Here is a 25,259-nt window from a genome sequence, read left to right as displayed (position 1 = left end):
TTTAAGTTTTGTATTGAAGGGATGCAGTAGCATAAGCTTTAATGACACTTCTTATGTAAACTACAAGATACATCAGTCAGATTGTTTAACATTTAAACAGCAGTCAAAGAAAGTGATTACTTACAGGAACAAAGTAAAAAATTTAAAAATCTGAAGATAACTGAACACTTTGGCTGGAAACAGACAGGGTTATTGAAAAAAAATAAAGTAACTATTAATTTAACATACTATTCACTATATAAACATAAAAAAAACCTTACATTCTTTTACTTAAGTCAACTACAGTAACATATCAAAATTTGTGGAATATTAAAAAAGCACCATATTTCATGTCGGGAAGAAACAAACATTTTAATTTTCTACAAGAAAATCATCGTGACCAGTAACATGATTTGCTAAATGTTTTAAAATTTTCCAAAGGCAGTCAATTTCAGATCCACTTCCTTGATTAAGCTTAATGTGCTATTAAAACATGCAAATACCCATAACCCATTTGAATCAGAAATGTGCTCATTTTCCCTTAATTAAATTTTGGTTAAAGGGGGAAATAGATCAGTCATTAGCCCAAAGTGTATATCCTTGCAGAAGTGCTATTTTGTTTTTGTGGTTTTTTTTTTCTTTATTTTTTCTGACCCAAATTTCATTGCCAGCAATCCATTTTATTTATACTTCTTCAATGACCCTTCAAGTTTTTCCTTATTAGCTCCTGAAAATTCATGGACCTGGAAGGAAAAAAAAAAAAAAAGACTTTAAAAACACTGAAATGTACATCACACATTTAGTTTACAATTGTTTTCTGGAGTTTCTTGTTAATCACAAAGCAATGTCTTATGGACCAGAACTGGACAAGCGTTTTAGAAAATTTGGATCTCTGAACAATAACCACTGTTTAGTTTTGTTTCAAAAGATCTATTATTTAGATGCCTTTTCCTATTGAGCATGTATGGAAGTTAAATACCAGCATTATAACAAAAAAAAAAAAAAAAAAAAAATCACAGTAATTAATGAAGTAGAAGGCATGAATGAAGTGCTGAAAACCCAAGTAAAAGTGAGCATTAAAAATGTTGGGAGAAACTTTTTTCGGGGCACAGACAACAAAATTATTTCTGAAATGTGTAATGGAGTGATTGGTAGTCTGTGGCAAATACATTTATTTTTTAAAACTGCATTAAGGGTGGTGAATGCTTATCTAGTTAAATTCAGTGTTGCATATAATCACAGATCAGGCATGCGCAACCTTTCCGCTATTGACGGCCGCACTACAGACTTTTTACTTTAATAACGGCCGCTACAGACTTTTTACTTTAATAACGGCCGCCAGTAAGTCCAAGTAAACTTAATAATGTTTTATGATTTATGTAAAAATTTACAGATTACACATTAAAACAGAGTATGATATATCTGACAATATTCAATTTACTGGTCTACATATGTAAAAAATGTCTACTAAAGCGTCATATAGGACAAAAAACCGGTACCTGTTTTTCAGATATTTCATTCTGGAAAACGCTGCTTCACAAATAAGTGCTTCCGAAAAGAACGAGAATGTTCCTGGCCAGTTCTCGTAGTTGTGGGTATTCTACTGCTGATTTCCACGTATCCAGCAGGTCGCTTTCTTCCGTAAACTTTTTCACAAGCTGCTCGTTGTTCTTCAACTCTACTAGCTCCATTTGTAGATGTAACGGTGCACTCTCTGTCTCCACCAGATGAGGAGAAGCAACGAGTCTTATTGTTGCTGAAATCTTTTTCGAAATCTTGAAAACGGTTAGCGAATTCCTGCAACAGCCCGTCTAAAGTGCCGAAAAGCGGACGGTAGGAATTTGGTCAGGCTTTACTTCTTTGCTGTCAATCAGAGCCGTCACTGGAGTCCAGAGACCCTACACCTGCATGGCCGCCATTACGTACATTTTTATATACACGTCCACGGCCGCCAAAGTCCTTGCCCACGGCCGCATGCGGCCGTACGGCCGCAGGTTGCGCACAGCTGTCACAGATGTTGCTTTGGACAAAGCTGGCAAGGTATCATTCATGCAAACTTTGGTACAGACTTCACTACTCTATGGGAGACACACAAGCACATGTGTCATTGTAATGCATACATATGACAAACTTAGTGAACTGACTTGGTGCTGCTAGCCAGGGAGAAGTGTGCTCAACTTTCTAGAAGAAAAATCCTTGCAACATGTGTGCAGAATTATGAAAGTGTGGTATGAAGCAAAGTTGAAAAAAAATAAAATGAGAATGGCCTGATGGATGATACGGGCTCCCCCAAAATTCAAAAAAGACAATTATATGTTTAAAAACTACACAACAGCTTATAAGGAAAGACTGATTTTAAGCATATTGTCAAAAAAACTTTACACTATAAAAAAATAGGACACCCTTCTTTTGGCTGATCCCGTTAGGGGTTGCCACAGCAGATCATCTTCCATATCTTTCTGTCCTCTGCATCTTGTTCTGTTACACCCATCGCCTGCATGTCCTCTCTCACCACATCCATAAACCTTCACTTAGGTCTTCTTTTCCTCTTCCCTGGCAGCTCTATCCTTAGCATCCTTCTCCCAATATACTCAGCATCTCCCCTCTGCACATGTCCAAACCAATGCAATCTCTCCTCTCTGACTTTGTCTCCCAACTCTAATGTACTCATTCCTAATCCTATCCATGTTATTTGTATTTCACTGTACAAAATTTTCAAATATGCTATGAAGCAGTCTGTCTGGCTGCCTCTGTTTTTTTCAGCACCTCACTCACTGATCAGTGGCTTTTAGGTTTCATTTTTCAAGAGCACCAACGTATTTTCTAATTTGCTGTCAGTTCATGAAATCACCTTACATTATTTTATGTATCTATCACTATTATAAATTCAATACCTCTGCCTTAATAATAATTATTCTATTCCACATTGTTTTAAAATTATTCATTAGTTAAACTTAGGTGAGGAGTTAAGGAATATTTTGGACAGGATTAAATAAATACATACATGTATTGTGAAATGTAAAAAATAAAAACAAGATGTGAGCATAAATAATTAAATGCGTCATGGAATATGTTTGTTTAATTCTTATTTATTGTTTCTTCATTTAATTTATTTCAGTAACACCATACACAATAGAGAGCAATAGCACAGCATGCACCTAACAAAGCTGGGAGGTTGGGCTGTAGCAAATACTGTGTTTTGATTAGTGAATCATCAGTAGACCACACATAAAATCTTTGGCCATCAAGTGCTACATTTAGGGACAAATACTACAGATGCAGACTCCCGAGAGGATGATGAATTCAGGGCTTCTAAAATTAAAGTAGCTGCTTTGTACAGTGCTTCTGGCCAACCATTCCTTGCACTCGTGTCTACTACAGATGGCCACAGTCACAAGTTTGAGGATGCACTTTGCTTGCCTTGAGAATCTCGTGGCTCAAAAGAATGTGCAAAGTTGTGACTATGAGTATTCCCTCTACTTAAAAATTCACCAATCAAAACAAAGTACTCACTAGAGACCACCCCCTCAACCTTGATGGGTAAAAATGACAGTTCTCATTTCAAGTTGCCAGTGGTGCAACTGAAATTAGAAAAAAAAAAATAATAATAATAACAAACAAACACATACTGCACATAAAGAAATAAGCAACAAAAACAAATTCCATGACACATTTAATTATTTATGCTCACATATCACCACATTTTACATTTATGTTTGTATTTAATTTATTTTGTCCTAAATATTCCTCCATAATAAATACCATTTAATAGTGTAGAAAGTTTCATTAGAACAGGTGCAGCCTTTTAGGATATTAATTAAATTCCACTAGCCTGGTATCCTCTGGGGGGTTGAGGCACGGGGGGAAAACAGGAAACAACTGTGTGGGAGGTAGTTATTTCACCAGACTCTTAATTTAAGGACCGTTTTAAAATATGACAAAACTAAACAAATAGGTACAAGCGTGTGCTGAAAAATCTTTTAAAATTAACTTGGCTTAATAGGTTGATTGTTTAAGAGAAGGAATTTTCTTAACCCCATAGTCTCACCAGATTATAAAAAAAAAAAAAAAAAAAAAGTGCAATACATAGTACAGCAATGCTGAACATTGCTGTGCCAGGAATAGCTGATCTCATAGTTAATGCTCTGAGGCCACCTAGTGACCAAAAAAAAAAAATGCAACAGTAAAAGCAAAATCAGTGAAAATAATTTATTTGCATTACGTTAGATAAGGTAAACTGTATTAAATTATTAAAGGTCAACGTAAATGCATAAACAAAGATACAGTATAGATTTTCAATGACTCACTTTCATTAACATTCATTTTATATTGATTATAAAATGTCTATCCATATGTTTATCCTTAACACAATTTAAAAATTGGTTAAAAGTAGGCAAATATGGGCAATAAAATTCATAACTAATGCCTCAATAAGGGGAAGGTGGATTTGTGGAAGGTGTGCACATTCCTCAGTGAAAAATAGAAATGGCCATGTTATAACTATGCTATTTAATTAGTAATGTTATACATACTTTGTCGTCTGCATAGAATTTGTTTGGTTCAGAGGATTAGACAGCAGTTTTTATTTTTGTGCATAATTAAAATGAATGGTGTCCTAATGTAGATTTACAGAACTTGATATCAGTTCAGTTCCACTTATATTCCATTCATGTGGCAAATGCCATAAACTACACTCCTTGATAACAAAATGCTTACAGTATATTGAAAAATTTTCATTAAACTAAAACTCATTTTAATTTTTAACTTAATTTTCTTATGTATGTGTAAATATTTTTCTATACAGTAACAACATGATCATGATTAAAAAAAATATAACAGAAAATATTTATTTTAAAAGATAATCATTTGTATAAATGCATACGTCATAAGCAGATTGAAATATAAAATGTGAGTAGTTTATGCTGAAATAAAAACACCAAAAGGTAGCAGGGTGATAACTGCTGCTAGCCAATGGTGACTCAATACTGGGAGTGAATCTAGGCCTGAGCACTCTCTTTGTGGAGCTTACATATGCAATTTAAGCAAACTGTTGTCTCTGAATTAGCCCATGGCTGTACAAGTGTGAGTGTCAAGTGTGATATATGGATGAATGTGCCCTGGATGTGATGAAGTAGAATCTGGGTTTGGTTTCCCTCTTAAACCCTTCTGCTACCTGTATTCCTGAACTAGAATGAGAAGATTCATAAAAAGGAAGAATAAAAAGTCAAGAGTATTTAATGAGAAATTGTTCACACTTTATCACAGTTGGGTCTTTCCTTTTTTCACAAAACGAAAGGCAACAGTGAAAAAGTGCCCACTCTTTGCAAGAATGTAACAACCAACAGCTGTGTAGGTGGGTACTGTACATTCTAAGCCCAATGTTTTGAGATTGTTTAAAATGACAAAGAAAGTGCATCTCTGTTGATGGGGCAAGTCCAAAAAGCCCGACAAATAGCAGAAAAAGTAGATCTCTACAGATGTGCTCTACCAGTAAATGAAATTTAATTAGCATTTCAGTCTTTAATTTGTACTGCTGGGTGTATATAATGCTGCTCAAAGTAGAAGTGCACAAGCTATGAAAGCTCGTCTTTTACAGATGTAGCGTTCTGCTTTGTCCAAACTTGCCATAGTTTAACACTGAACTATGCTACATCCTCTGTAATGGTCATGCTTTGAGGATGCCAATGTCTTTAAAACAAAAGTAAAACCTACCAGTACTGCATTATTAAAGCTATTGGTCAATACTTTTACTACAAAGTGAGTGTATAAAGCACTTCCGATTAAAGTTACTGACCTTCTCTCCATTTTTGTAGTACTGGAATGTTGGCATGCATGAAATTTTGCATAACTCAGACACATCCTGCAAGTAGAAAAAAGTAATCAATACATAACACAAAACAATATATATTTAAAAAAAGAAAAAAAAGTACTGCATATAATGGTGTGATATTCTGCAGAGTATCTGCTGTCTAAAGAGAAGATTTCTAAAGCTCCATGAAAGAACATTAGGTTCTTGTTGACCTCACTGACCAAGGCCTTTCTTCCCTGGTTACTCAGATTGGCCGGACAGTCAATTCTAGCAGGAGTTCTGGGAATTCTAAACTTCTTCCATTTCAGGATTATTATGGCTACTCTGCTCCTGGGAATTTTCAGAGATTTACAAATGGTTTTATACCCTTGGCCTGATTGATGCTTCATCACAATTTGATTGTGGAGGTCTACAGAGAGTTCCTTGGACTTCATGGCTTGGTTTTATACCAGATATGCAGTGTAAAGTGTGGGACCTTCTATACACATTTATGTGCTTTGCTTAACTATGTCTAGTCAATTCAATTTGGCACAGGTGAACTCCAATCAAGCTCAAGACACATCTCAAAAAAAATTAAAGCAAGCATAATGCACACGTCCACTATTTGGAGTGCACACCAAGAGGCCTGAATGCTTAAATGAGAGTCTTCAGTTTTTCGTTAATAAATTTTCAATCCTTTCTGAAAATATGTTTTCACTTTGTTATTGAAGGGTTAATGAGTGTAGATAGATGGGCAAAACTGGCAAATTAATTTACTTAAATCTACAGCACAAAAAAAGTGTGCACAAAGTGAAGGTGTCTGAATGTTTTCTCAATTCATGTTTCCTCTTCTGGGATTGGGACCTTGGCTTGGTGGAGGAGCCAGTGTGTTTCAAAGATCCTTAGACCTATGTTGCTTGTAGATTTTTGATATGGTTACGCATAGCACATCTACACAGAACTCATTCAATTTCCACATAAATCTAGGGCAACCACCTGGTCTACAATGATACTGGGATCAAAACATAAAAGCCAGATAAACACCTGATAGTGGGGTGATCTACATGAAGGGCAAGGGTCATGTGTAATGCCAGTTAAGTGATATGCAAGAACAACACGGATCTAGGCATGCTACACCATGGCCAGAGAAACTGGAGGGGATGATGTAACATTTTTGAAGAGGATCAAAAATACTGATTAGATATAGTCAAATTCAACTTCTGTATACATAACTGGCTGTGGAATCAGACCACTCCAAAGTTGGTCCTTCTCCTATTGCTGAGAGGCTCTTGAGAGATAGGACTATTCACAAGCTCCTGGTTGTGCAGTATAAGCTGCAGTTTATTCTGGTTGAGGAGGTCTCCTCAATGCCACTCAAAGGTTCAGAGAGGAAAAATGTTGTCTGCATCTATGCTCCAAACTAATATTAAGAGTTTTCAGACACTTTATAGAGAACAGATTTGGTATTCGAAGGGTTCAATTTACTGACTCTGCAGTCCTATTACTCGACTTCAGGATCACATTGAGAATGATGGAAATACCTAAAAGGTCATAAGGTCATAATTGGCAGAAACCCTGTATTCGATCTGAATCCTGCCTGAAAACTATTACTATATTTCTTTGCTTGCCATAGATTGTCCAGAACATGAACATAAGGTTGCACATAACAGTACCCATCACCAGAGTGCCCAGGGGCTAAGATTAATGAGGGACATTCTGAAGATTTGTGATCCAATAAGAAGCTGTATGTTATGGATGCGGACTGGTCTACCCATGGGAAGCAAGTTGGCTTAGACCAATGGAACACCCACTGAACTGACCTGGTAGACCAAATCCGATACTGAGGGTATACTGGGAATGATTAGAGCATAACTTTTCAAAATGAGTGCAACGCTCACCTCTAGAAGTATTTACCCTAAGTCTTGGGGAAAGTTCAGGGACAAAAAAATAAAAAAATAAAATTTTTTAGTAAAGTTTGGCGAGACAATGAAGAATGACTTTCACACAATCTCAAAAAAGGGTCCGGCAAACCGGTCGGCTCAAAATGAGTATTTGGAACCCTGCTTTGGATGTTTTCAGCATGTGTCATGAACATTAACTACAAATGGTGATATCGCCAATAAATGGAAACAGCACTTTGAGGAATTCCTAAACCAGGTGGAAGAGTGCAATGCCAAAAGGACTGGTTAAGAATGGGCACACCTCTGTGACAATACTCTCCATACTAGAAAGCCAGCAGGGATACAGGAAATGCAACCATAAATGCTGAAAACTATGGCTATTGTGTGGAATGAACAGATGGTGTGGTGTGGTCTGGGATTGACAGTCCGGGATTGTGGCCAACATAATTAGAAAAGGGGGTACAAAAGTGTGTTCCAGTTACTTAAAGATCACACTTCTCAGCTACACAGACTAAGATATACACTAGGGTAGTAGAACAGTAGAATCCATTAACGCAATTAAGAATTCTGTCCCTGTCCCTGGAATAACAGACCAATGTATTATTGAGGGAGTATTGATAGTTTGCCAATCCATCTTAAATGTGCAATATGCTTTTTGAACTTCATAGGGGGAGATGGGAATGTGTACACACTGGAATTTAGTGGAAGGTTCTAGAAGAGTATGGGGCCCTGGAGCCATTTTGAATGCCATTTAGTCCCTATATTGGCACAAAGTTTGAGGAGTCTCAGTTTTTCATGGACATGATGCTGTATGAAAGCACAGACAAGATATGCAGAATAGCTAGTTGGGAATCCCAAATATTGCATCTCTAGTTTTAGCTAGAAACCATTTTAGTGCACATTGGCTGTCACAGTCCATTAAGGCCAAGAGGACATCACCATCTGCAATGTGTAATGTAGAGGGGGTGAGAATTAGCACCTACAAATGAGGTTATAGCTTTCTCTATTAAAAAGGGTGGATGGTTTGAGGCTGTTAAGGGCTGAGCAGCTGTTCAGAGCGAAGGAGTACAAACACTTTGGGCATCTTATTTCTGAGCGACGATAGAGGAGATCATCTAGTTGACTAATGAAGAAGTGTGAAAGCATCCAATTTGATGTTGTATTTCTAATTGTTATGAAGAAGCAACCAAGTCTTAAGGTTCACTTTTTGATTAATGTTTCAGTTTATATCCCAACACTTGCTTATGGACCAGAAAGAGATCATTAATATGTGATCATAAAGCAAGCAAAACAGGGTTTCTGCACAGGTTTACTCTCATTAAGAGTATTAGGAGCTCGGAAAAGAGGGGATTCTTCTTTGGACAGAAAACCTACTGAAGTGTTTTTTAGAATTGGTGTATACCAGCTATAGTTCACCGAGAGAGACCCAGGATCAGACCTAGGACATAGTAAGAGTTTGTCTCCCTAAGAGATGACAATCTGGTCTGAGTAGCACGCCATGTTATCCCTGTGAACTTCACAAAGAAGAGAGATACTGATGAATTGCTCACAAGAATTTTGCTTATTGTACACTCTGTGAACATAGCTAATCTAATTTGGATTAGATCTGTTATTTACAATTCAAACACTGAAATCCCCCACACCAAAAGGGGGAAAAATTATATGACAAAACCTAGGTCACTACAATAAAACTCTTAATCTCAAGGTTCACATATATATCAGATTTACAAGATTTTGCTATAATATAAAAAATTAAATGTAGAGTGGAGTTTTGGTCTTGTCCGTTTTGGGAGATGGATGTATGAGACGGAACTCCGTTAGCGGCTGTGTTATTTTTCCTTTCTTTATCATCTTGAGGTATCCTGTATTTAATCAACCCAAAGGGGCTTCAATTACAGTATAAGCATGTATAAGCAGGAGTGGCAGAAAAAAAGCTCAGAAAGAAACGGAAAAGACACCTAAAGCTTCATCCAAGCCGAAAAAGGCCTCAAGTTCAAGCTCAAGGTACTGCCTGCGAGTAACTGACACGGAACAGATAGGTGAAAGCATGAAAACTGTGAGAGTCCAAACCCAGTTCATAGCTGAACCATTCTCTAAAATTAATTGGAGAGGACTTCAAATCAGACACCGGGATTAGTGGTGCACAGATATGGAAATTCTGGGCGATACTGATAAATGGTTTTTGTCCATGGCTCATTTTTTTTTTTATTTACTTCAGGTTTTAACGTTTTAGTTATGGTGAAAATGTATTATGCATTGACAAACAAACAACAGTAGCTTGTGAAACAGAGGTGAAGTTTTTTTATTAACTTGCTGACTTTTACGCTGTTCTTTGCTATAGGTATAAGCAGCCACTATTTTCTGTGGGGGGAGAGAGCAAGATATGGCCTGTCAGTATAGAAAAAAATACTCCAGGTCATGTACAAAAAACTGCTTAACATACATATTCCGGGTAACTTAAATACATCAAGACACCATGCCATTTCAGAACATGGCATTGGGTATATGAACAAAAACATGAATGCATATTCTTTGTGCCATAATCAGACATATATTACTTTAAGTCAAACTAAAATAAAAAGGTACAATGAGGCCAGTAGCCCTGGTCCTTAAGTTGGTTTCTTTAAAAGCACAAAAGGTAGTTTTTACTTAACAAAAAGAAGCATTTCTGCCTTTTCACCACCATGTCTGTTTCTCTTTTCATTTACTAGATTTGACACAGCTGAAAAAAGGCATTCTTTTAATCTCAGACAATCACACTGTTATGTGCAAAATTCAATAATGAAATCAAAAGTAGCATATTGCGTATATTTGGTTTGCAAACACATTGAACAAATAAGGTGCTTGTTAACAGCAGTATTCCCTTTACATAGTAGCAGTTAAAATATTTCTTGTTAATCTCAATTTAAACATTAATATAATCAAATCAAATATAAAACCAAAGCTATTTGCCACTTCCAGGGCATTAACATTTTATCTAGTTTGTTATAGAAAAACAAGTTACCCTCAGAGTCCAGAACCACAATCACAACATTAGAACAGGCACCTTCTGAGCAACAGCAAGTTAATTCGGTTTTCTTTTTTATCTGAACAGATACCAGCAGAAACATTTTCTTTTATCAGGGAGCAGCATAAACAGTCTATGTTCAGTAACAACTCTTTGAGGGCTAATATTTTTTCCAAAAAAAACTCATTTTTCTGAAAAGCACACAAAGCAATGGTTTCTCACATAAATCAACATAAAACGTCTGTTGCTGCCTGTTGTCTGCACCCTTTTGCAGTTTGCGGCAGCAGTGGCTGCTCAGGAAGCGGTGCGACAGCCGGCAGGAATGCACGGTGGGCTGGCTGCCTTTGTGAGACAGGTGTGCGGGGGCGACAGTTGTAGTGAGACACAGTATGGTTTGTACTGTACCTCCTATCATCGTGTCTGTCCTCCCAGGCAAACATTGCTATAGGTGCATCAGCACCACTATCAGCTGATGGTTATATATCTCTCTCTATCTATACACATACATATATACACATATACATATACACACGCCTCTGCTGGAGGAGCTGGTTTTGTTTTGCACATGCTCTGTCACTTTGTGAAGTGTGGAATGCCTCACATGGGGAGTCAAAATGGGTGGGTGGGGTTTGCTGGTGAGAAAGAGAGCAAGCTATTTTTAATCTATCCTTTTAATCCTTTCAATTGTAAGTGCCAATGTAACAATAGGCTTCATGGCAATACCTCCTGGAAAAAGTTGAAATTAAGGTCAAAGCTATCTTATGTAATAATGTACTAAGACTACAAAATGTCAACAAAAGTTCAGAAGCAATGTCTCCATGACCAAACAGTTAACTTTGTGAGCTGGAATGTTAAAAGTCTCAATCAAGAATTAAAGAGAAAGGAAGTATTCTCTCACCTAACAGGTCTAGTATTTTTACAGACGAGCCACTTAAGCAAGGATCAGTTTCGGTTGCACAGAGATTGGACTGGCCAAATATTCCAATCCAGCTTTACAAAGACTAGAAGTGTGGGAATCCTTATACATAAAACAATTTCATTTGTGGTATCAGATGTAGTATCTGATTCTGAAGGCAGATATGTGATCGTCATGGGTAATTTATTTAACTGTAAAGTGATTTTGATAAATATCTATGTACACAATGTTGTTGATAGGGACTTCATCCAAAACGTATTTGTATCCATTCCTAATGTGAACACTCATAAAATTATAATGGCTGGTGACTAATTGTGTTTTAAAATGAAATGTAGAATAAGCATACTGAAGCAGAATCTGTGTAATAGAGCTAACATGCAGTAATGAATTTTGTTATGCAGGTATCAATAAAATGTATTGCTTCTTCTCTTGACCAGAAGCTGCACAGAAGCAAAAAAAACCAAAAAAAACACACACCCCTAAAAAACTTTCCCTCAGGTTAGTGAAAATATATTGCAGCAAAAATAATGCAACCTTTAATATTCTCCAGTCCCTGTATAAAAAAAGTGCTGTACAGTAAACATGACAAGAGTAACTTTAGAATCTTAAAGCCCATAGCCAAAATTGTCATTAAAAACACAAAATCAGATAACTTGCCTGAGCAACATCCACATCCACCTTAAGAAAAACAACATCTTGATTTTTTTCAGCAAGTTCCTAGACAAAAGAACATAAAATTATTTTAGTTAATGACAAATCAATGACAGGAACTCCAAAGGAATGCTAAATTACACTGAATCAGCATAGATGTTTAAATGTAACACCTCATGGACTCAAGGAAACAACTGAACTTGCTTGCTTTTTATGAATTTAACCAATGAACCTACCTGCATTTATAAAGGAAAGTATCACTTGACTCATGAGGTTTGTGTGTTTTTTAGTTCGTCCTTGTGCATTTTATTTTAAATAGTCCCTGAGACTATAAACTCTTCCCTTATTTGCAGGTATCAGACAAATATGTTTGTATGGTTTCTGCATCTCCAATATTAACCATTATTTAGTAAATTAAAAGGTATAATATATTTTATAATATGTTATAAAGGATAATGCCTTGTTATAAATGTTGTTTACATAAATTATGTACAGTGGTGTGAAAAACTATTTGCCCCCTTCCTGATTTCTTATTCTTCTGCATGTTTGTCACACAAAATGTTTCTGATCATCAAACACATTTAACCATTAGTCAAATATAACACAAGTAAACACAAAATGCAGTTTTTAAATGATGGTTTTTATTATTTAGGGAGAAAAAAAATCCAAACCTACATGGCCCTGTGTGAAAAAGTAATTGCCCCCTTGTTAAAAATAACCTAACTGTGGTGTATCACACCTGAGTTCAATTTCCGTAGCCACCCCCAGGCCTGATTACTGCCACACCTGTTTCAATCAAGAAATCACTTAAATAGGAGCTGCCTGACACAGAGAAGTAGACCAAAAGCACCTCAAAAGCTAGACATCATGCCAAGATCCAAAGAAATTCAGGAACAAATGAGAACAGAAGTAATTGAGATCTATCAGTCTGGTAGAGGTTATAAAGCCATTTCTAAAGCTTTGGGACTCCAGCGAGCCACAGAGAGCCATTATCCACAAATGGCAAAAACATGGAACAGTGGTGAACCTTCCCAGGAGTGGCCGGCCAACCAAAATTACCCCAACAGCGCAGAGCGACTCATCCGAGAGGTCACAAAAGACCCCAGGACAACGTCTAAAGAACTGCAGGCCTCACTTGCCTCAATTAAGGTCAGTGTTCACGACTCCACCATAAGAAAGAGACTGGGCAAAAACGGCCTGCATGGCAGATTTCAAGACGCAAACCACTGTTAAGCAAAAAGAACATTAGGGCTTGTCTCAATTTTGCTAAGAAACATCTCAATGATTGCCAAGACTTTTGGGAAAATACCTTGTGGACTGATGAGACAAAAGTTGAACTTTTGGAAGGCAAATGTCCCGTTACATCTGGCGTAAAAGGAACACAGCATTTCAGAAAAAGAACATCATACCAACAGTAAAATATGGTGGTGGTAGTATGATGGTCTGGGGTTGTTTTGCTGCTTCAGGACCTGGAAGGCTTGCTGTGATAGATGGAACCATGAATTCTACTGTCTACCAAAAATCCTGAAGGAGAATGTCCGGCCATCTGTTCGTCAACTCACGCTGAAGCGATCTTGGGTGCTGCAACAGGACAATGACCCAAAACACACCAGCAAATCCACCTCTGAATGGCTGAAGAAAAACAAAATGAAGACTTTGGAGTGGCCTAGTCAAAGTTCTGACCTGAATCCAATTGAGATGCTATGGCATGACCTTAAAAAGGCGGTTCATGCTAGAAAACCCTCAAATAAAGCTGAATTACAACAATTCTGCAAAGATGAGTGGGCCAAAATTCCTCCAGAGCTGTAAAGACTCATTGCAAGTTATCGCAAACGCTTGATTGCAGTTATTGCTGCTAAGGGTGGCCCAACCAGTTATTAGGTTCAAGGGGCAATTACTTTTTCACACAGGGCCATGTAGGTTTGGATTTTTTTTCTCCCTAAATAATAAAAACCATCATTTTAAAACTGCATTTTGTGTTTACTTGTGTTATATTTGACTAATGGTTAAATGTGTTTGATGATCAGAAACATTTTGTGTGACAAACATGCAAAAGAATAAGAAATCAGGAAGGGGGCAAATAGTTTTTCACACCACTGTATGTATGCATGCATGCATATCCTGACATGGACTGGCATCTTGTCCAGACTGGATTGCTGCCCTAATTGTTAGATGGACAGAAAGAGAGAGCAAAAGAGACACACACCAATACAGAAAGAACCTTCTGCATTACCAGATGAATGAACGTGGCACACATTCCCACATAATTTATGCATGCCACACTGGACACACTAGAATGGGAGTGGAAACAACAGTCAAACATGTTTTATCAGCATTCGTCAATTGACTGTCTCAGACGTTCAACTTATTCTATTTATTTCATGCTTTCCTTTGTACATTTTTTTCTGTCCCTAAATTCAATCTATTTTGTCAGATAGCTTGCTTGTGAATATTAAAAAAAAATTACAATTGTAGCAATAAGGAAACAAAACTTAACTAGACTATACACGACTAGGTACAATCTGCATTGTGTGGGTAACAATGCATCAAATTCAATACAAATATACAATTATTTGTTTGTAGACATTAGCACATTCTTCATAAATTAAGAGTAATATTTAACTATGCAATAAGGAAGAAAACTGGTGGTACTTTCTTAATTAAAAAAGAAAGTTTTTCTCTAATACATAAAAGTTATTGCATTCAAAACAAAGCTGGTGTTATAGGCTAACACTTAGAAAATGTAATTTAACGTAGAAATGTGCTATGTGTTGGCAATAGGAACATCAACTATAAATGTAAGATGTTAGACACTGCTCTACAGGAAGCAACCTCTGGAATAGATTTAGGAAATTTACGTTGACACAATATTTTTGCAAATAAAATGTTAGATGCTATTGTACAAAACTGTTAAGTATAATATTGTGGGATGTTATGCTCAGACTATATAATGCACTAGAATGACCGGGCATGGAGTATTGTTTGCAATGCTGGTCACCACGCTAAAAAGAAAGATATAGCAGCACTTAAAGCTGTGAAGAAAACAGTAACCAAGTACATCCCAGGACATAAGGACGTATCCTACTCCGAAAGACTCAGAATTAACCCTGTTTAGTGCTGAGAAAGAGAGACTGTGCGGAGACCTAATCTAGATTTTAAAAATTTTAAACGTGGAATTATGTAGCCAAATTCTTTTAACATAATGTTTACTCAGACACCAGTGGAAATTAGGGGAAGTGCATTTAGGGCTGAAGCACCTGTTTATATACAGTGGGATGCAAAAGTTTGGGCAACCTTGTTAATAGTCATTATTTTCCTGTATAAATTGTTGGTTGTTACGATAAAAAATGTCAGTTAAATATATCATATAGGAGACACACACAGTGATATTTAAGAAGTGAAATGAAGTTTATTGGATTTACAGAAAATGTGTAATAATTGTTCAAACAAAATCAGGCAGGTGCATAAATGTGGGCACCGTTGTCATTTTATTGATTCCAAAACTTTTAGAACTAATTATTGGAACTCAAATTGGCTTCGTAAGCTTAGTGACCCCTGACCTACATATACAGGTGAATCCTATAATGAGAAAGAGTATTTAAAGGGGTCAATTGTAAGTTTCCCTCCTCCTTTAATGTTCTCTGAAGAGTAGCAACATGGAGGTCACAAAACAACTCTCAAATGACCTGAAGACAAAGATTGTTCACCATCATGGTTTAGGGGAAGGATACAGAAAGCTGTCCCAGAGATTTAAGCTGTCTGTTTCCACAGTTAGGAACATATTGAGGAAATGGAAGACCACAGGCTCAGTTCAAGTTAAGGCTCAAGTGGCAGACCAAGAAAGATTTGGATAAACAGAAGCGACGAATGGTGAGAACAGTCAGAGTCAACCCACAGACCAGCACCAAAGACCTACAACATCATCTTGCAGCAGATGGAGTCACTGTGCATCGTTCAACCATTTGGCGCACTTTACACAAGGAGATACTGTATGCGAGAGTGATGCAGAGGAAGCCTTTTCTCCGCCCACAGCACAAACAGAGCCGCTTGAGGTATGCTCAAGCACATTTGGACAAGCCAGCTTCATTTTGGAATAAGGTGCTGTGGACTGATGAAACTAAAATTGAGTTATTTGGGCATAACAAGGGCGTTATGCATGGAGGAAAAAGAACACAGCATTCCAAGAAAAACACCTGCTACCTACAGTAAAATCTGGTGGTGGTTCCATCATGCTGTGGGGCTGTGTGGCCAGTGCAGGGACTAGGAATCTTGTCAAAGTTGAGGGACGCATGGATTCCACTCAGTATCAGCAGATTCTGGAGACCAATGTCCAGGAATCAGTGACAAAGCTGAAGCTGCGCCGGGGCTGGATCTTTCAACAAGACAACGACCTGAAACACTGCTCAAAATCCACTAAGGCATTCATGCAGAGGAACAAGTACAACATTCTGGAATGGCCATCTCAGTCCCCAGACCTGAATATAATTGAAAATCTGTGGTGTGAGTTAAAGAGAGCTGTCCATGCTCAGAAGCCATCAAACCTGAATGAACTAGAGATGTTTTGTAAAGAGGAATGGTCCAAAATACCTTCAACCACAATCCAGACTCTCATTGGAACCTACAGGAAGCATTTAGAGGCTGTAATTTCTGCAAAAGGCGGATCTACTAAATATTGATTTTATTTCTTTTTTATGCACCTGCCTGAATTTGTTTGCACAATTATTGCACACTTTCTGTAAATCCAATAAACTTCATTTCACTTCTCAAATATCACTGTGTGTGTCTCCTATATGATATATTTAACTGACATTTTTTATCGTAACAACCAACGATTTATACAGGAAAATAATGACCATTAACAAGGTTGCCCAAACTTTTGCATCCCACTGTAGATGGAATCTGGAACAAGCTAGAGACATTTTGCAGAAGCAGAAACCTTGATAACCTTTATGAACATTCTGGATGAGATACTGGGACAGCTTAGCTGTTAGCTAAACAAATATGCTTAATGAACTGAATGATCTACTCTCATTTGTCAAATTCTTATTTGTCCTATGAAAACCCACCACTGACTGTTGATCACTCAGCACAGACATTCAATCTTTACTGCACCTGTACTCCTTAGGATAACACAGAAATGAGGCACAATTGGAATGCTTAGAACCTCTCTCCAACAAAAGGGACAGCTGCCTATCTAGCTTACCTGTCACAGAGTTTATAATGCAGCAATTGTTTACATTCAAGAAAGAGAAAAATAACTAAAAAGAATGACAAAGTCTTTAGCGCCATACTATTACTCACTATTAGTGATATTGGCTACATATTTATTGACATCAAAACTAGTTTGCTTCATTCAAAAGCTAAACACAAAATTCACTAGATTAGAATTAATTAAATATGCAAATAAAAATTTGGGGATATTATGTGCTCATTTGCATTTGCAGAACGGTTGTAACTGGAGACAACTGTAAGCCAAGATCTGAAAGCATATTTGAACAGCAGGAAAGTCTTATACACAACAAAAACTACACTGAAGTTTTACCAAAAAGTGTCATTACTGGAGTCACAATTTCATGTTATAATTTTGGGTACAGTAAAACAGTACATTACTTTGGGTGTACCATATGCCATTAAAATGTATTTCTGCACACTATGAAAGTATAGGCAGTAAGGTGTTGGGCATAGTTTTTTTTTGTTTTTACGGTGTACTGCAGCAAGTCAAAAGCAAACATTTTTCTTCCCACTTTTCATTTTCCACATTTTGTAAAATTGTGTCTATTTTCACCACATGCTAATAACATTTATCTGGAATTAACATTAAAAAGATATGTAGGCTCTTAAAAAGGTTATAGTCATGCAATAAATTTCCCTATATAGCGAATTCTTTTCAAATGTACAAAAAAAGCAGAGAAAAAAAAAAAAAAGTTTAACAAACATGGGAAAAATCACTCACGTGAAAGAAAGGAGAGATGCTTTTACATGGTCCACACCAGGTTGCTGTGAAATCCACTACAACAAGCTTTGACCCAGCATCCTTGAGAGCTTTTTCAAATTGATCCTGTCAATAGGGGAAAACAAGAAAACAAAATACACTTAAAACTAGTGACAACACTGTCTGCATGAATTAAAAAGAAACCAACAAGCAGACAACATCAAATGATAATACGGCAATAAATAGTATAGCTCCGCAGTTATATACAAACTTTTTTTTTTATTTTTTATTTATCACTATCAATAATGCAAGGTTAATCATAAAAAATGTAAAGGACTAATTTTCAAATAATATGTAGTACTATTAAAAACTGCAAAGAATTTCATGTTAAGGTGTTGTGCTGGAAGAGAACAGGTGCCCTGAAATTAGATCAATTTTAAGCAAATGACACAAAAAGAATATATTTGTTGCTAGCTGGGCCTGGATTTTGACTGGGGAAGACTGCAGGAGATTTTCTAAGACTGGTGAAGATTTCAACATGGGTTTTCAGTACCTTACCCTATACCCATACTACATTTAGTCACAGGCGTAAATTAGGAGAGATTACTCAGGATTCTTTAATTTGCAATTTGTTATTTCAGAAAAAAAAATCTTTAAAGTTACTTTTGTAGAAGCATTATTTAAATGAATAATAATCCAGGATGTCAAAATTCCTACAAAATTACTTGTTATATTTTCAAGAAACCTCAACTGATCCAATATTTACTTTTGGTTTTTGACTCATTCTAAATTTGCCACTGAACACAGCTGGCCTCAACTACACTAATTACATTATTATAACAATTGTGACAAGAACAAGCCATTCGGCATGACATGCTTACCCATACGATTTACCTACATTGTCCAAAATAACATCAGATTGAAATTTGAAGGTCCCTAAAGTCTTACACTTGACCACACTACCTGGTAATTAATTCCAGCTGCCTATGGTTCTTTGCATTGTTATGTCGGCCCATGGCCTGATTTAGACCCCTATACCCAACACAAGAAGGATATCCTCTATAGGAGTGTGTGATATGTGTCATCAACAATAATATCTTCATTGTGATTTCAACAATGTATGAGCTGAAATTATCAAGTATGCTACTCATTTTGCAAAAAACAATAAAAAAACATGCTTTGAGAATCCATGGATTTACCGCCTCATGTAACCTAACAGGATTAACTACTACAGGTGCACAAAACAAGCACATAAGTGTGCACAGTTAGACAAAAAAAAAGATTTCCTTAAGAAGCATGAGTCTATTTGGGAGCATTTTATTTCTCAAGCCTTCTAGGTTGAGGGTTCTCGATTCCAAAGCACTTTTTTCCTTTCATTATTTAAAACACTCACATAGGCCCCTGCCTCTATGACCTGCTCCATTCCATACAGACTCGTGCATAAAGTATGTACAATAGTGACAACAATGTTAAAGCAATGATGAAGCAGAACAGAGACCCTGTGCCTGCCCGTACATCTTAACTGGTCTACTCAAACCAGTGTACCCACCTGAACTGACAATGGTTGGGTGAGAAACAAAAAAAAACACACACACACATAGGAATTCAAAGAACGCGAGTCTCTACACACTGCCACTGAAAAAGATCAAGAGCTACTTGATAATACCTGAAGTGGAGAGTAATGTAAATCCGCAAATTGGGGAAACTTGCAAAAAAGTACCTGTGCATCCCTGCCTCAAGCAGCCCTTCTGAGAGGGCTTTCAGCACCGCAGAAAATGTGAAGTACTTTTGAGCAATGAATGAGGTTGAGATACAAGTCTTGAATTCAAAACTACTTTCTCTTTTCAATGTTACTTATAACAATATTTTAGCCAAAAATACACTACATGATTTTGTATGCTGTGAGCATACAATGACTGGATGACTTAATGTATGGATTATGCGACACGAGAAATGTTGGATTTTTTCATAGACGTGTTTGAGATTGCTTGCCATTGTCCATTGTTGGTTACCATTGGGTCCTGTTCTATCTGAAAATTGTTATGTTGTTTCTCCGGGTAAATCTATATAAAAATATATGCACATCATTTTGTGGGTTGGGCTTTAAGCTCTCTCACTGATGCCTATCAATTAACAAATACATGGACAAGGTAACAATAATTATTGCAAACAGGACATAATTTAAAAAAAAAAAAAAGTGGTAGGAAAAAGCTTTTGCAAGTATCTATGATCCATTCAATGAGGAAAAACTAAATTACACTCACATCATTAGTTTACACATTACATATTCTTCATCGATAGATATACTCTTTCAGTATCCGGAGACACGAAAAATTCTCTGTAAAATCCACTGTTTAAAATATAGAGTTAATTATTTTGAAATTTACTGCCCTTGACAAAAATGATTCAATAGCATTCCGGGCCAGCTCAGCAGACTAATGTGCTGATGTTGTTCAGGAGACACGATGGGTGCGGCTGGCCAAAGTCTGAAAAATAACTGAACATCTGCAATGGTATTTCAACTTATTCATTTGGTTTTTGCCAAAATGCTGTGCCTTTTCTTCGCCTTGGTTAAGTCCTGTCAATGTCAATTAACATATCCAACTAAGCAACACAATTTGCTCCCAACAACAACAAAACTACCTTTTCTAGTACTGTACACTGACTGCTACTCTAGGATCCAAAAAGCACAACTGTGTTTCCCACCGTTTGATGCTGTATAATGTCTGCTGTTTATTAAGACGACAAAACTAAAAGTAGCAGCAAGACTGGTTTAACATCTAGCACATGTAATAGTTTCCACTAGATGTGGTTTGCTGGTAAAGAGCATGATATTTGGTGCCATAACTATGACCATTATAAACAATATGCATTCTGCACACTTTTTTCTTAACGGAGGTCTGAAAGTCAATGCAAAAAAAAAAAAAGTTTTTATATAAGCTTTAGAATACTTCAAGGGTCAAAGATAACAAAAACTGCCCCTACCAACAATAATAATATTACAGTAATTACAATATGATATTTTCAATACTAAATATCAGGCATATCACATTTAAAACACCAACAACCCACGATGGGATGCAGCTTCATAAAAAGGTACATACTTACCCACTCATTATTGGACAACTTAAAAGAATACTCCATCCAAAAATAATTATTTGTTTAAATGGCACTTACCCCATGAGCTTTATAATGGTGGCTGAGGAAAAAAAATTAATCTTATGTTGGACATGGTTGGTGACCAACACTAGACAAAATCAAATAATGTCTAAACATCCATAAATAAAATCTCATGTTACTTGTGTCACACAATTCATAAGTGAAGTCATCCATTCATTTGTGCACAACATCCCGAACATGTATTTGTACTAAAACATTTTAAAATAAAACCACTTCCAAAAAATGCTCTCACACAAGGGGAAAAAAAAAAAAGTGTCTGAGCTGAAGACCTGCCTCTCTTCCTCATTCTTTGGTCAGGAGCTCCAGCTTCAGTTCAAAAGCACAGAATTGTTGAAATGTGTTGTACTATTTACAAAGAGTTCTGCTTTTAAGGAAGTAAGTGACAATACTAGTTTAGCAAAAAATCCCTACTTGTTGCAAGTTTTGAGCATTTCACTGCCTAATGGATATATGGGGGACGAGTAATGTGAGAAATGTTTCTTTTTTTCCCATGGACTTATCACATGCTTTGTGGTTTTCCAGCATTGGTGGCCATAACTATCTTCTCTCATTCTACATGAAATTAAATATATTTTGACCATAAATATGAAGCACATGGGGTAAGCGACATTTAAACAAAATATTTTTGAGTGGAGTAATTCTTTAAGGCCTCCCAAATAATCAAACTTGCACACCGCTAAAATATGGAAGAAAAATGGTGCCCCAGGAGAAAACTGACACAAACAAGGAAAATGATGTACTAAGCTTACATAACCAGGCAAGGGAATGAATCAAGTTTGTGCAGCTATAAGACACCACCTCTTTTGCGTTATTTTGTCATAACTGTGTGCTATACTTCCAGATATCTCCACTCTAAATAAAAGTCCGATCTGGTGAAACTGGGTTACAGTTTACACAATGAATTCATCAATAGATTATGAAAGTGATGGTATAGCAAGGTAGTGGTTTGCATGGACACCATACAGCTCCATGTCTGAATCCCAGCCCGGTCTGCTGTCCTCATAAATGTGTGTGTTCTCCCTTGTCAGAGTATGCACATCTCCTAAATTGGCCTCTGCCAGTAGACAGTTATCTGATGCCACACTCCTTATTCACATAAAATTAGACTTTGTTTAGCAACATTTTAACAATTAATCAGAGCAATCAAGGAACCCTGCACTGGAAAAATATAATCAAGATGTAGGATTAATTTCAAAAATAGGTATAAAGAATACAAAATTCTATACAACCCATTGGCATCATCAGATTCTACCACTGAAGACAGTTATTATTTCAAATATAACCTTTGCAGTATGATTTTGGTTTCAAACTGAATAAAAGATAGATTATTTTAAAGTCTTATTAACTATTTGCCAGCACTGTACGGTAGCCATTAAATTTTAATATAAGCTATTTGCAGACCTACTAAAAACATCATTGATGGTTTTATTAAATTGATGCCCTATGCTTTTACCCGTCAGCCTCGCTTCCTACAACTAGGGCATGAATTTATTATTCATTGTAAGAAACAGTTTTAACGTGTAGTCGTATTTACAAGCTACCATTCACAGCAAAATCTGTACTCAAATATAAATCTACACTGGTGGTCTAAATAAAAATCACCGTTTTAAATGGGAACACATGCTACAGGCTGCTCTCGATACTGGTAATGTGTTGTACTGCTTACATTAACTTTGACGTTTGTTTAGAAAAAAGCAGTGCTTAAAATTAAAAACGCGTTTAAACTACTTCACGAAAAATACTACAACAGTACTTTGAGTATATTTGAATGATAAAATGGGCAATCGGCAACCCTTACCTCCGAGGATTCCACTTTTTCACCCACATGATAAAAGACACGCAGCTTTGGGTAACTACTTGCTGTAATACCACCACTGGGTATGTGCCAGGCTTGTCTTGCTGCCCTTAAAAATCCATTCACTAATGCTTCCATTTCCACGTAAGAACTTTACTTTCCATTTTATAAAAACGATTGACTCATTTTCTTCTCTGATCAAGCAATGTATCATCGAGGGCTGGCCCCTGCATTACACTCGAAGTCGCCATGACAAACACACAGTATTTACTGGATATAGTGCACCTCCATCGCGAACATCATCAAAGCATTGTCCAAGTGGCAGTACACTGCCCATTGTTCAGGTGTTGTAGTTACAGCCCAGCGTGGTTGAAAAACTTGTTCTAAACTCGCAGATCAGGTTCAAGCCTCAAACTGAATCGGCGACCTTGGGATTTGGAGTCCGGGACGCTATTCTGAAAGTGGACGGATACTGGGTGGGAGGGATGATATTTTCATAAAAGAAAAATCAGCCGTCGACAGCACTACCAGAATCTCGCTAGTAAGTTCCTCCTTGCCAGCACCTGTTAGAAATTTTCGCTTGTTCAGTTATTTGAACAAAAACTGAATCTCCGATGACATGTCGACATCTCCTCACTGATCAAATGAGTTTAAGAAGCACGCTGTGTGCTGCTGGAGCCGAATGAACCGTGGGGTCCGAACTCTGCGAAATGACAGAAGACCTTCGAGGCCTTCGTAGAGGCTGAGGAACTTATTATCCGTGATTGTGAACCAGACCCATCATTGATGCTTTATCAACAGGGTTATTAACAATCAACAACGAATTTACTGGAATGTAAATAAATGAGTAATTCAGAGGCTCACTGAAAGCCAAAAGATGGGTCTCCATAACGATCGGTGCAATGAAGCAAAACGTTTCTCTAAGTTAGTCACAACAAATACAAAAAAATAAGATGAAACACTTTTAAAATCACAGGTTAAAACAGACGTACGGGTTTAGTTAGCATCGGGTGGGTCTAAAAATAAAGCAAAAGACAGACATTGTGCGCCGCGCATGTGCATAAGAAAGGCAGGGTACACGGTAAACTCCGTTTCAGTTAACCTAATGGACAAGGTAGAAATAAAAGGCTTTAGTGATCTATAATCTTACCTTGTTTGTTATTTCAAGTACCATTTTCACTGAAAAATCCTTCCCACAATCTGAAATCCAAGTACACTGGCTACTGTCTCCTCACACGCTGACAAACACTGCTTGTCTATTTGAGTGCGCCGTGAAGCCGACGCCCCGACGCGTTCCAGCTTGGAAATGCATCTTGGGAAGACGTAGGGCACGACGGACGCGATTTACCGTAAAATCTCATCCTTGTAACAAAATAGCCTGACTAAACATTTCCGTCAGTGCGCCAAGCAAATTAAATCAATATCGCCATTAGTTGGTTATTTATAGTTTCGTTGCAGCTGCCTATGAAAGTGAAAACAGCATTAGATACAACAGCTAATCACGTTCTCTCTAAGAAGAGCTCAGCAGTCAGTAAAGCCTTTCGTGTTTATTTACAAGTCAAATTGTTCATTTTATTGGCCATAATAAAAGACTCACTTACCCGTCGCTTGCTACGGGGTTTATACCAACTAATGGGCTTTTCCGTTTTCTGATCATCTGATGTAATTTAGGACCGATTTGCTTCAAACATTCATGGCAGTGCCCATTGAAAAAAGTGACTTAATAACACACACACACACACCGTTAACTGGGGTGTTTATTAAACTTTTAATGCAAGCACGCAGGTCCTGCTTTCAGTCAGAAGACAAGTGGTGAAAAAGAAGCCCTTTATAATGCTGGTTTGAGATGTAGGCAGAGTCAGTTTGTTGTCTTTGATTTTCTTTCAGGTTACTTTAAGATGATGTTACATTATGTAACATCTAGTCCTAGAAGGGTTGCCAGATGTCCCTTATATACGGGACGTGTCCCATATTTGATCATTTTTGTCCCCTGTGCTGTACTGACCTTTCAGGGACACCCAGAAGTCCCGAACTTAGTTCATTTTCAAATTTCGTAATAAAAATATATTTTTACTACCTTCTTATGGTACTTAGTTGTAACTTTATAAGT

General features: G+C 37.0%; 1 protein-coding gene across 1 annotated transcript; it reads right to left on the bottom strand.

The window, feature by feature from the left end:
- txn (thioredoxin) lies at positions 1-24,445 on the bottom strand. The gene is made up of 5 exons (XM_039759387.1): positions 24,300-24,445; positions 18,196-18,300; positions 12,249-12,308; positions 5,774-5,839; positions 1-722 (listed from the first exon to the last, which is right to left on the bottom strand). The coding sequence occupies exons 1-5, from the start codon at positions 24,321-24,323 to the stop codon at positions 660-662; spliced, it is 318 nt and encodes a 105-aa protein (XP_039615321.1). The 5' UTR covers positions 24,324-24,445; the 3' UTR covers positions 1-659.
- Between the last annotated feature and the right edge of the window lie 814 nt (positions 24,446-25,259).

Source organism: Polypterus senegalus, chromosome 7, assembly GCF_016835505.1.
Source record: "Polypterus senegalus isolate Bchr_013 chromosome 7, ASM1683550v1, whole genome shotgun sequence".
NCBI lineage: Eukaryota > Metazoa > Chordata > Cladistia > Polypteriformes > Polypteridae > Polypterus > Polypterus senegalus.
Note: the sequence above shows the minus strand (reverse complement) of the source record. Positions and strands in the feature narration are given on the sequence as shown.